A 13,802-nucleotide genomic window follows, 5' to 3' on the forward strand; every position below is an offset into this window, starting at 1 on the left:
GACTTCAGTTTTTTAGAATATGCTATGTAATGCAAAGCCACCTGCGTTTCAACGATAAACATGCTTCACAATCAGGATGGAGAAAAAATTCTATGCTTGAGAAATCCTTTCCTGTAAAAGAATATCACAGAGGCCATACTGTTCTAACTCTGATGGTCACCACAGATTCATGTTTTACCACTGCATGTTATATGATACGTATGATACATATATGTTGATAGATAGCTATAACAATGTTCCTGTACAGCTTTACAAACTCGTATTCACAATAGCATTCGCAATAGCAAAAAGAACAAACATAGACACATTCCAACCACTTAACCAAGTATCTTTTAATGTATTATAAACCATTAGGACACAATGCTACTGGTATATAAGGTTATGCAACTGTCTTAATGAATTCCCAAATTCATGGTACTCAATCCTCCTTAAGAAGAAGCCTCTACAAAGACTTAAAAACTACTCACCTGACTAGGTGTGCCCTTATTTAAATGCAGTGCTGGTGCTGAATCTCCTAAAAGAGATTTCAGTGGTTTGACCTCAGGTGTGCTGCTTGTGCTACTGGCAGAGGACCCTGAAATAGATGCATGAACTGATGCCACCACTTTGGCTTGTTCTGGTGGGACATACCTAAAACATACGAAAAGTTAAACAGGCAGTTAACTAAGGAAGATGTACGGAACACTAAGCTCAAAATGATAAGCTTAATTCTAATTTGTACAAGACTGTTTTGATATTAATCTTATTTCAAAACCGTCTTAGAACTGATAGCTTAAGACTACACTTAATTAAAATATTCAGAGAAAGGGTAATAAAGACTAACCACAAAACTTGTTTCGATTATTTACTTACAGTTTTTCTAATAAATACAATATATTAAATAACTGCTTTTTTAAAAAAAGAGGACTCGTAGTTAATCATGATGATAGTTAATAACTCTAATTTTTAAAAACCAAAGTATCGTATGCTCATAAATAACGTTTGAAAACAGAGAAGGAAGGAGAAACATTTATTATATTACACTTAGTAGCCCAAAATATAAAGGTCTATTACAAATCTATAAGATTAACAACACAATTTTTAAATGGACAGAAGCAATTCACCAAGGGAGACAAAGAAATGAAAATACTTGTAACCGAATAAAAATGTAAATTAAAATGACATTCGCATTTGATCTGAGTATAAACTTTACAAACTGTGTTACTCTCTATTAAAATACATAAATAGGTATACTCTGTGCCCCAGAAGTGCCATTTCTAGTAACTTATCCTTAGGAAATAATTGACTAACTGTACACACATAAATGTATACGTAGGTTATCACAGCACTCCTTAAAATTTTAAAAATTGGACAATAAACCAAAATCCACCAGGAGAAAAATGCTTAAAAGGATTATACTAACATCTATATAATAGAATAATACATAGCTACTCTGTCTTCACATGCAAATATGTCCATAAGACTTTACAGGTCTTTCACGTTTGATCTCAGTCATGTAAGAATTCACAGGATCAAGGGAGTAAAGGAAGGAAAGAGAGGTAGTTAAGAATATAATGCCCAAATATTGGCAACGCTAATCTCCAGCGCTGGGATTATGTGAGAGCTTTTGCTCTCTGTATTTCTAGGGTTTGTTCTACCTACCCTCCTTCCCCATATTACACAGGTGGGAGAAGTAGAAAAACAGAGCTTTTCTACTCTGTTCCAGAATCTGAGTTCAAATCCCAACTCCATCACTCGATAGCTATGAAACGTAGGGCAAACTACTTCAACTCTCTGTGCATCCAAATTTTCTTCTAAAACACTGACATATGGTTGTTATGAGGTATAAACAAGTTAACATTTATGAAGTACTTAGAACAGTTTTCTGGTACAGGTGTTAGCTACACAAGTGTTGGCAATTATCAAATTATATAATAATCACGAACAATAAAACTGCTTTGTTTTTTCCAGTATATGGGAGAAAACAGGAAGTCACACTTTCCCATAATTTGGCCTATCAGTGATAATGCCAATTTCTGAGTATAGCCAAGTCTTATTAACGGATAAAATCAGATAATAGTCTTTGGCTCAAAGGCTTGCTTAACTAAAAGTAAAACAGCTAAGCATGTATAGCATAGGAATTGAGTCTGAAAACTGGTTAAAAGAACAATTTCAAAATCCCTTTAGATGACAGCAACAGTCTCAATGTTCTAAGTGCAGTTGCCCAGTGAGGCTTTTTAGGGAGAGTGCATTTGGATAGTGCTTATGCCCTGTTAAAAACCCACTGCCCCACTCCAGTGACACGTCACAGGTATGCAGGTATGCAGGAGTGTGAGTTTAAAATGCACAGGTCCCAGCCTAGCTGAATGTTGGTCACTCCCTCTCCCCTACCCAACAACTGAAGTTTTGGGTATTTCTCTTATTAACTATCCTTATTTGTATTGTATTTCTCTTATTAACTATTTCTCTTATTTATTAACTATTTCTCTTATTCTCTTATTAACTATCCTGTTTCTCAGGACAGAAAAGATAACACAAATTATAATTATTTGAGGTTTACAATTATTTGCTTACTGTTTGAATGAATTATTTTTATTTTGTTATTATTATTAATGTGGGGGGGGTTCCTGGTTTTAATTCTATAAACCTTATTCACACACACTTTTCTCTTAGTAGTTGAAGCTAAACTATCTGAAATCCCAGCTAAGTCCTATTCAAACTAACTCTGAGCTGGTAAAAGTAAAACTGTTGGGAAAATCAAAAGTTAGGCCAAGGCTATCAAGCAGAAATGTCTTAACTACAGGAAAGGGTCTAGGAAAAGGTCTAAGAAATTAAGAACTAAAATGATAAAAAGATAATTATACACTTCATTTTAAGAGAATCATTTATGGCACCATGTTTTTACTATCACTGCATCTTCTAAGTTTTTTCTTTCCTGAACTAAAATCTTACTGATATGTTTTCTTCTACATTCATACTTAATGTTTCTAGTAATGCTGAATATATAGCCCTGGCAAAAATTAGTCTCCTCTAGGGAATACAAAGTTCACAGAACATACAAATCAGAGCCACTTCTTTCTACCATGCTCACTTAATGTAGGTAGAGATATCTCACTCATAACCATGGCAAGTATTCCCTCAACCAAAACAAGCTCTTGAAGATATTCTCTGGGTTCAAATACAGCTCCTCAGGGAAACAAGAGGCCATGTACTTCCTCATTACCTATTCCTTCTATTTGTGACTCTCTCTCTCATCTTCTTAACGTCCCAAGAAGGAAAATATACACTACTGAATACTGATAAAGAAACAACCAAGAATTCATCACTGAGTTTCAGTAAACTGACTTAAACTGTACTCATACAGGTAAAAATGAAGAGCTCAAAGTAATTGAACACTACTAGTTCTATGAATATACCCCCTGCTCTGCTTTAAAAGGCTTACTAGCCAATACATACCTGTCTTAATTCCTTTTTAAAAATTAACATCTGACAGATTTAGTTAAAAAGGTATAAAATCTTCCTTCTTAAACAGGTAGAGTAAAATGACTTCTTGGTTGGGCAGTGAGTGATAGTTTGAGCAAAGAATTACTACAACATGCAATTAAGTGAATGAATAGATTGCTTCATGAGTGCTTTAGCATAGTGCCTAGTATATAAAAGATAGTAAATAAACACTTGCTAAATGAAGGAAGATTTCCGCCCCCTCAGTGGAGCAGGCAGAACATACACATTTATTAATTTTGCTCTTACATGGATGCAGTTCGTGGTGCCCAAAAAAATTACAATATTAAATCAAAGATCACTGATTACAGATCACTGATTACAAAACACCATGACAGATATATAAATAATGGAAAAGTTTGAAGTATCTGAAGAATTTCCAAAGTGTGACAGAGAGAAATGAAGTGAGCAAATGCTACTGGAGAAACAGCACTAAGAGACTTGCTCAGTGCAGGGCTGCCATAACCTGCAATTTGTAAAAAAAAATCTGTGAAGTACAATAAAGTGAAGCACAGTAAAATGAGATATGCCTGTATATTGCACTTCCGTCATTCCCAGAATTGTGCCTGTGTCCCTTTTCAACCAATCTTTCCCCATTCGCCAACTGAAAAACATTTGAGTTATTCCCACTTTTTTTTTTTTTACATCTTTATTGGAGTATAATTGCTTTACAATGGTGTGTTGGTTTCTGCTTTATAACAAAAGTGAATCAGTTATACATATACATATGTTCCCATATCTCTTTCCTGTTGTGTCTCCCTCCCTCCCACCCTCCCTATCCCACCCCTCTAGGTGGTCACAAAGCACTGAGCTCATCTCCCTGGTGCTATGTGGCTACTTCCCACTAGCTATCTATTTTACATTTAGTATATATGTCCATGCCACTCTCTCACTTTGTCACAGCTTACTCTTCCCCCTCCCCATATCCTCAAGTCCATTCTCTAGTAGGTCTTTGTCTTTACTCCTGTCTTACCCCTAGGTTCTTCATGACATTTTTTTTTCTTAGATTCCATATATATGTGTTAGCATACGGTATTTGTCTTTCTCTTTCTGACTTACTTCACTCTGTATGACAGACTCTAGGTCCATCCACCTCACTACAAATAACTCAATTTCGCTTCTTTTTATGGCTGAGTAATATTCCATTGTATATATGTGCCACATCTTTATCCATTCATCCGATGACGGACACTTAGGTTGTTTCCATCTCCTGGCTATTGTAAATAGAGCGGCAATGAACATTTTGGTACATGTCTCTTTTTGAATTATGGTTTTCTCAGGGTATATGCCCAGTAGTGGGATTGCTGGGTCATATGGTAGTTCTATTTTTAGTTTTTTAAGGAACCTCCATACTGTTCTCCATAGTGGCTGTACCAATTCACATTCCCACCAGCAGTGCTAAAGGGTTCCCTTTTTTCCACACCCTCTCCAGCATTTATTGTTTCTAGATTTTTTGATGATGGCCATTCTGACCGGTGTGAGATGATATCTCACTGTAGTTTTGATTTGCATTTCTCTAATGATTAATGATGTTGAGCATTCTTTCATGTGTTTGTTGGCAGTCTGTATATCTTCTTTGGAGAAATGTCTATTTAGGTCTACTGCCCATTTTTGGATGGGGATGCTTATTGTTTTGTTATTGAGCTGCATGAGCGGCTTGTAAATTTTGGAGATGAATCCTTTGTCAGTTGCTTCATTTGCAAATATTTTCTCCAATTCTGAGGGTCGTCTTTTGGTCTTGTTTATGGTTTTCTTTGCTGTGCAAAAGCTTTGAAGTTTCATTAGGTCCCATTTATTTTTGTTTTTATTTCCATTTCTCTAGGAGGTGGGTCAAAAAGGATCTTGCTGTGACTTATGTCATAGAGTGTTCTGCCTATGTTTTCCTCTAAGCGTTTGATAGTTTCTGGCCTTACATTTAGGTCTTTAATCCATTTTGAGTTTATTTTTGTGTATGGTGTTAGGGAGTGTTCTAATCTTATACTTTTACATGTACCTGTCCAGTTTTCCCAGCACCACTTATTGAAGAGGCTGTCCTTTCTCCACTGTACATTCCTGCCTCCTTTATCAAAGATAAGGTGACCATACGTGTGTGGGTTTATCTCTGGGCTTTCTATCCTGTTCCATTGATCTATCTTTCTGTTTTTGTGCCAGTATCATACTGTCTTGATTACTGTAGCTTTGTAGTATAGTCTGAAGTCTGGGAAGCCTGATTCCTCCAGCTCCGTTTTGCGTTCTCAAGATTGCTTTGGCTATTCAGGGTCTTTTGTGTTTCCATACAAATTGTGAAATTTTTTGTTCTAGTTCTGTGAAAAATGCCAGTGGTAGTTTGATAGGGATTGCACTGACTCTGTAGATTGCTTTGGGTAGTAGAGTCATTTTCACAATGTTGATTCTTCCAATCCAAGAACATGGTATATCTCTCCATCTATTTGTATCATCTTTAATTTCTTTTATCAGTGTCTTATAATTTTCTGCATACAGGAGGCTTTATAAGACTACAATGTCTAGAGAAGCTAACAGGGATAGAGACGGTTTATAAGGAAGAATCCCTAACTTCCCCCAAAAGGGTAAGAGGCCTGGTGATAAGAAACAGGCTACTGCTAGGCACAGATGAGTTAAGATAAAGCAGAAGTAAAGGTCTGTGGAAACCAAATTCAATAAAAAGCCAAAGTATAATGAGTATCTACCTATTTCCTTATTCCCTATCTACCTACCTACCTACTTATTTCCTTCCTTCTTCCTTCCTTCCTCTTATACTAATCTTACCCATAATTAATGTGATTTGGGGAGGCTTTGCTCTAAATACAAACTATTCACTCACCATCTTTTCTTTTCATATTTTTCTTGTAGGAACTCTTTCACTTTTTGTGGATCCCTGAAGTCTGGAATTGCTGAAGATCTATCATCAAATAATCCTAGCCAAATCTGTTTACAGACCTTTGGAAAGAATTAAAAAAACAAAAGTGTTAAATTCGACATCTTAACTTAATGAAATTTTAAGATAATTAAGATTCTCTCAGAAAGATAACCTACTTAATTTTAAATATTGCTTTCAATGAGGATATTTATCACAATGATCAATGAAGAAGCAACAAATGAAGGAACTAAATTTATTTTAATGTTACAGCATGCAGTAAAATCTTATCAACAGTATCACAAAGAACAGCTCCTCACAGGGAAACAAACAGTGAAATGGCATTTCAGAGGACCTCAGATTGTTTGGTCTTAAAATAATCATACACTGTAAACAATCAGCAAAGTCATGTAACCTTTATGAACCTCAGTTCCTTCACCCCGTAAAACAAAGGAATTAGACCAGTGAGTGGCAATTTCCTGAATCCTTGACAAGTTTAAAAATCAACCAAAAAGAAATAAGAAGTACTAGAATCATAAGTAATTTGCTATTAAAGTATAACAAAACACAAATACAAGGCAGATACAACTCTAGCTTTATAATTACCTCCTATGCTTTTTTTCCCTAATGGCTAAAAAATGAGAATCTGAGATTTAAGTTTTCAATAAAATCAAAGAAATGAAATGATGCAGAACTCAAATAAGACACAAAACATAAAGAGAAGTATAAAGAAAAAATTTAGAAGGTGGGCTTCATCAAAATTTACAACTGTTGCTCTTCAAAACATTTAAATGAAAAGGCAAGCCACCAACTGAAAAAAGGTAGTTACAAAATGTATAAAACCTTGAATTCTTAAAACTCAGTGACAAAACAGACCCCAAATCAGTTTTTTTTTTAAAAGAGTGGGCAGAAAAGTTGGCCACTTCGCCAAAGAAGGTATACAAATGGCAAATAAGCATCCCAACATCATTAGTCATGTAGAAAATGCAAATTTAAAAAACACAGACCCCACTACACAGACACCCAGACATACCACTAGAATGGCCAAAAACAAAAAGACTAAAGAAAGGCAAAGCAAGGCTTTGTTCATGAACTATGTTAATCAAAAATGCAATGGAGGGCTTCCCTGGTGGCGCAGTGGTTGAGAGTCTGCCTGCCAATGCAGGGGACACGGGTTCGTGCCCCGGCCCGTGAAGATCCCACGTGCTGCGGAGCGGCTAGGCCCGTGAGCCATGGCCGCTGAGCCTGCGCGTCTGGAGCCTGTGCTCCGCATTGCGGGAGAGGCCACAACAGTGAGAGGCCTGCGTGCCGGAAAAAAAAAAATGCAATGGAGAAAATGCTTCATTAGAATTTCCCCTAGAATAATTTTCTTTCTCTCCTCTATAGACTATTAACTCTCTTGTGCCATTTGTAAGTTTTTTTGATACATAAGAACTTTTGGAAGTTTTTATGAATGAAATGTGTATGATTATTGAGGTACTTGGTGTTTTGACAAATATTTATTACAGTCATCCAGAAATAACTATTCTAACCACCTCAAGTTACATTGGATGGTTATTTCTGAAATAATAACGGTTCTAGCCAGGAAAAGAAAAAAGACTGGCCATATCATATGCTGGTGAGAATGTGGAACAACTAGAACTCTTAAGAATGTAAAAATGGTACAACCAGTTTGGAAGACAGTTGGTAGTTTTTTAAAAGTTAAACATATACCTACGATATGATCCAGCCATCCTACTTCTAAGTATTTACTCAAGAAATATAAAGGCAGATGTCCATACTCAGATTTGTACACAAATGTTCACAGCAGCTTTACTGCTAGTAACTCCAAACGGAAAACAACCCAAATGTCTATCAACAGGTGAACGGATTAATTGTGGAATATCCAAGTAAGATACTATCCAGCAATAAAAATGAACAAATTATTGACACAAGAAACTACGTGCATAAACCTCAAGACAATTATGCTGATTGACAGACCTCAGAACCACCCCCTACAAAGTACATACTACGTAATTCTATTCATTTAAAATCTTAGAAAATGTAAACTTATCTATGGTGATGGAAAGCAGATCAGGAGAAGCATTACAAAGGGGCACAAAAAACTCTTGGGGATGATGAAAATGTATGTTATCTTGTTACTGTAATGACAGTTTAACATATGTCAAAACTCAAATTGTACACTTTAAATATTTATTTATTATAATTAATTATTCCTCAGTAATGCTATAAAAACACATCCACAAGTTTCTAAAATTATATTACTTTAAAAAATAACCAGTTGTAACACTGTGAAAAGAAGGCAGTATCTAACTTCAAAAGCCTGACAAAGATTTGAGAAATCAGAGACAGAAAGGTAGCACCCTTCTCAAGCTTATGTCCTCACTGAAGTGGGTAAGAGAGAAATAAAGATAGGAAAAAAGGATTCACCCTTTTCCTCTCTTATTATGTACCCCAAGCATGTTTCAAAACAGCATTTCTTGTGGTTCCTTCCTACTCCAGGCTCAGTACAGATACTACAAAGTCATTAAGGCAGTACAACTGACATAAGTGAGGCCTAGGTGATGGCACAATCTCATTATAAAAACATTTCAGTGGCAAAGCTCAAGAAGTTCAGATACCCAGGAACGGTAATGCAACTTACGCTAGAAATTCTATATAAACCCTGTAGAGGGCCAGCTTCTCCAATAAATATTTAGCTACTTTTAAAAAACCACATGATCCAAAAGTACACATGCACCCCAATGTTCACTGCAGCACTATTTACAATAGCCAAGATATGGAAGCAACCTAAATGTCCATCAACAGAGGAATGGATCAAGAACATGTGGTATATATATACAATGGAATAGTACTCAGCCATAAATAATGAAATAATGCCATTTGCAGCAACATGGATGGACCTAGATACATGTCTGACCTCATACTAAGTGAGGTCAGACAGAGAAAGACAAATATCATATGTCACTCATATGTGGAATCTAATTTTTTAAATATGCAAATGAAGTTCTTTACAAAACAGAAACAGACTTACAAATATTGAAAACAAACTAATGGTTAAAGGGGAGGGGCAGATAAATCAGGAGCTTGGGATAAACAGACACACACTACTATATATAAGATAGATAACCAATAAGGACCTACTGTACGGCACAGGGAACTCTACTCAATATTAAAAGAATCTAAAAAAGAATGAATATATGCATATGTATAACTGAATCACTTTGCTGTACACCTGAAACTAACACAATGTTGTAAATCAACTATACTCCAATAAAATTAAAATATTAAAAAAAAAAACAGGGCTTCCCTGGTGGCGCAGTGGTTGAGAGTCCACCTGCTGATGCAGGGGACACGGGTTCGTGACCCGGTGCGGGAAGATCCCACATGCCGCCGAGCGGCTGGGCTGGGCCCGTGAACCATGGCCGCTGAGCCTGCGCGTCCGGAGCCTGTGCTCCGCAACGGGAGAGGCCACAACAGTGAGAGGCCCGCGTACCGCAAAAAAAAAAAAAAAAAAAACACAAAAACCCACATGAGACTCTCCTTAGGAAAAGATTCTGTGGCTTTACAATTACATTCATAAAGCGAGAACTGGTAGTTTCTAATTCTTTTATTTTAAAAATTCCCAAGTGAGAAAACAAGAGAAATTTGCTCAAAGACTTATTGACTGTAATTGACAGAATTAGTTTAGGACACTTCATGACATTTAGTCTTTGTATTCCAAAACCCCTATTAACTAACATATACAATTTTAACTAAAAACAATTAATGAATAGTAAATAATAAACATACTGATACAAACAAATAAAAAGGAGATGGGTTAAAGACATCATAAAGTTACTGTCTTGGCACTCATCATGGGAATACAAAGCAAAGATGGAGTGCTTGATGATAAATTTTATACATATATGACATTAGCAGCCTGTAGGAGTCACTCAAAATTCTGTACTAACTGCTGGTGGTTCTGATCCTTCTCTGACAGGTCAAACTGCTAGAGAAAATCATTAAAACTCACTGCTTGGGTCCACTACAAATTCCTGCTATCTTACTATCAAAGTTCCATGATGTTGTTAGTCAGCTCTTATTTCTTCTGACTATGCTATCCCATAATAGCTATTTGCTATATTGCTCAAAATCCTAACTGTACCTGCCACTCTTGGCAGCTGAATTCTTACTCAAGTGAAGTGACTCTCAAAATGGGATTCCCCAATTTCCTGGACTGGCAGCATCAGTGTCACCTAGACACTTGTTGTAAATGCAAATTTTTAGGAGCCACCCAAGACCTATGAAATCAGAACCTCTGGAGGTGCTACCCAGCAATCAAGCCCTTCAGGTGACTGTGAAATAGGCCGAAGTTTGAAAACTAATGATTTAGTAAAATCTAGGCCAGCAAATGGAAACTTCCTTTCCATATAAATACTATATATAGTTTTCAGCACTTCTCAAATTTACTTAGCCACTAAACCTCTTCTTGAACAAGATTCATTAAATAAAAACAGTGTTCCAGAGATACATCTGGGAAAATGTCACAGTCCCTATCTCTTCTGATCCATTCACATTTTAGTCCCTGAAAAGTTGGCTTCTGCTCCTACCATTCTCCTGAAACTGCTCTTTCAGGTTTGTAGATCTGCTGATAGGAAAGTATAAAGTTCTCCTTTCTCCATGTTTGTTTTGGTTTTTTTTTTTTCTTTTAAAGTAAAATAATAAACACCATCAACTGAAAAGGGAGGGTTTTTCAGAACTGAATAAAAATGGGAGAGTGAACCAACTAAAACTGCAGGCAGCACTAAGGTTTTGAGGTCACAAGTATTTAAAGTGAAACTAGTCAAGACAGTGGTGTGTTTTCCACCAGTCTCATCTGGTTGTTTAGGTACAAAGTAGGTAGAGTATTGGCTTTAATCAGGTAAAATACAACAGGAGTTAAAGTGAGTGGTTATAACAACAGAACACAGAATCAAAGCTAGGTTAAGAAAAATGAAAACACAGTAAGGATGATACACAACAAAGAAATTTAGCGTCAGTGGACTGGAGGTCTCTTATGGTTGTCCCAGAACTGTTGGAGTACGAAATTAGAGGGAATGAGCTGGGAAGAGAGAAGCAATGATGGTCAGAGAACAGGATGCTTACATTTGAAATCTGAGAAGTAATACAGTTACTGATAAATAAAGTCTAAAACAGAAGGAAGGATTACTGGACATAAGAAGTCAAAGAATTCCAGAGGCTGAGTTATCTGTGTAGACACTGGGATTGGCAGAAATGGTTAACACTAGTGGAAGAAAGACACTCACTACGTGAAGTGCTGAAATCTATATTGAATGAGGGGGGCTAACTGGTATGACTGCAACAGGATGACAGAGCAAGTGATAAATTCTACTGGCAAGAGGAACACAGGGCTGCAGGCCTTGAAACATCACTGAGGAGCAACGAGGATACCTAAAAGCCATCATGTGAAAGGGCTGCATATATGATGGATTCATTTTGATGATCTCTCTGGAGAGGTGGATAATTAGTTTTAATTAGAGAATAATATTGTAGGTATGGTAGTTATGAGCCTAGACCAGGAAGTAAGACTGCCTTAATGTGAATTCCAACTCAGGTAAGAGAACCTGCTTCACTGAGATGTTGGAAGGGTTAAATGAGTTAATATGTTGTCTACTCAGAACAGGTATATATAAGTGAATTTTAAATAGTATTAGTTATTCTTACTTTGGAGCCTGGTATCTTATGTGGTTTGCATTGTGTGTTATGGGGTGATGAAGTAAGCAAGGACTGGGAAATACAGGCCTTACCAGAAACACAGGAAACTGTAGGTCTCTCTTCAGTCCTGCTGCAGATGGAATCAAAGTGGTCTTAATGGAACAATCACCCTCTCTGAACTACTATAGCACTTGTAATTCTCACATGAAACTTACCACAAACTGCTTTTTATTAGAATTACTGAGCATGTGTCTCACCTACTTCTGAATTCCCCACAATGCTTAAAACAATGGGTTGTGCCGTATTAAGTGTTCAGTAACCAGGCCAATGCTACCCAAAACCACATCTTATGGAGGAATTAAAAATAAAATCACACATCAACCAACAGAATAAGTTCATGAAACTGTCAGAATAATTTTTTCCCTTATTCTAGTGCTAATCCACTTTAGAATTGCAATCACAATAACCACTGACAGAATCTAAAATACTTTAAAGTACATTTATCAGTCAGGGTTGCCTTAGGAAACAGATGGCACACTCAATTTGGGTAATTTGAGAAGTTTAATAGAGACTGTTTAAAGCATAGGTAGGCTGTAAGGAAATCACAAGTGAGAGTATAGTGTCCAAGGGTTAGCAACAGGAGGACCTACCACCACCCGTTGGCAGTGAAGGTAGAAGAAGAGGAAGTGGTTGGCAACCTTAAAACTAAGAGGGCTACTTGATGGGAGTTTTGACCTTCAATGAAAGGAGGCAGCCAGGCTACAGAAATCCCACATGAAAGAAGTTAAGAAAGTAAATATCTTAACCTTTCCCTCCTTCCTTTCTTTGGTCTGCTGACAACGTTCTCCATCAGCTTGAATGAACCCCCCACCCCCACCCTGCCAGAAGCCAGGAAGCAAGAAAGCCCATTTGCGTATCCAGACAAACCAGGTGCTTGGAGACAGAGCTAGAAGGGCAGCTGAAAGCTATGCAGCACTGAACCTAAATCATGATAGTAAATACATGCAGTGCAAGCAGTTTAGCCAACTCAATTATGAACACCAAAAATAGGGAACACCCATACTAATTCTCAATTACTCACATATAAAAGGAAGAATGAGAAAACAGTGTTGCATCCATCAGACAAATAGATATGAATAGAGATAACATGTTACAGTTTTATAATCCTCTCAGGGACAACAAAATAGAGTGGAAACTTGCTGGAATGGATACTTACCTTTAAGATTCAGACAACCCCTTATTTTCATAAAAGAGATACAAAGAATACACAATGTGACATGACCCTGCTTGCAACCTCTAGGTCCAAAGATATAAAAATAAGGAAAGGACAGAAAGATTCTGTGGAAGTAGAGACTTTTTTCATTAAGCCAACCTATACACATCAACTAGAGTTCAGACTCCTTTCTGTCCTTTCTCTCCTCAGTAGAGAGATGGAGTGCCTTCTTCTGTAAGATATAATTACAGCACTTAACAGTACTGTCCATAAAATATAGGAACAAATAGGAGACTTAAAGAACTGAAAAAATTCATGAGCAAGGAACTAACATCCACTTTTTGGAAGCAGAAAGAAAAATTTAACAGAAATAAATATTAACATTAGAAGTTCTCTGGAGAGTTACGATAGACCTACACAAATTCTATCAGCAACATAACATTTTTCCCTAAAAGGGAAAACAAGGGTTTTTTTTTTTTTTTGCCTTATTTTGTCCTAAAAACTAACAATCAGAAACAATATCTCATATATATGCCATGATTTAAGTTAGATACTGAA

General features: G+C 36.6%; 1 protein-coding gene across 11 annotated transcripts in view; it reads right to left on the reverse strand.

Annotated features, from left to right (window-relative positions):
- Positions 1-13,802, reverse strand: part of AGFG1 (ArfGAP with FG repeats 1) — a 71,329-nt gene that overhangs the window by 22,132 nt on the left and 35,395 nt on the right. For all 11 annotated transcript variants that reach the window (XM_067740333.1, XM_067740340.1, XM_067740335.1 and 8 more), the window contains exons 3-4: positions 6,302-6,417; positions 468-630 (exon numbers count right to left, since the gene is read on the reverse strand). In XM_067740333.1, coding sequence (XP_067596434.1) covers positions 468-630; positions 6,302-6,417 — 279 coding nt within the window. The remainder of the gene's footprint in view (positions 1-467; positions 631-6,301; positions 6,418-13,802) is intronic.

This window comes from Pseudorca crassidens, chromosome 6, assembly GCF_039906515.1.
Source record: "Pseudorca crassidens isolate mPseCra1 chromosome 6, mPseCra1.hap1, whole genome shotgun sequence".
NCBI lineage: Eukaryota > Metazoa > Chordata > Mammalia > Artiodactyla > Delphinidae > Pseudorca > Pseudorca crassidens.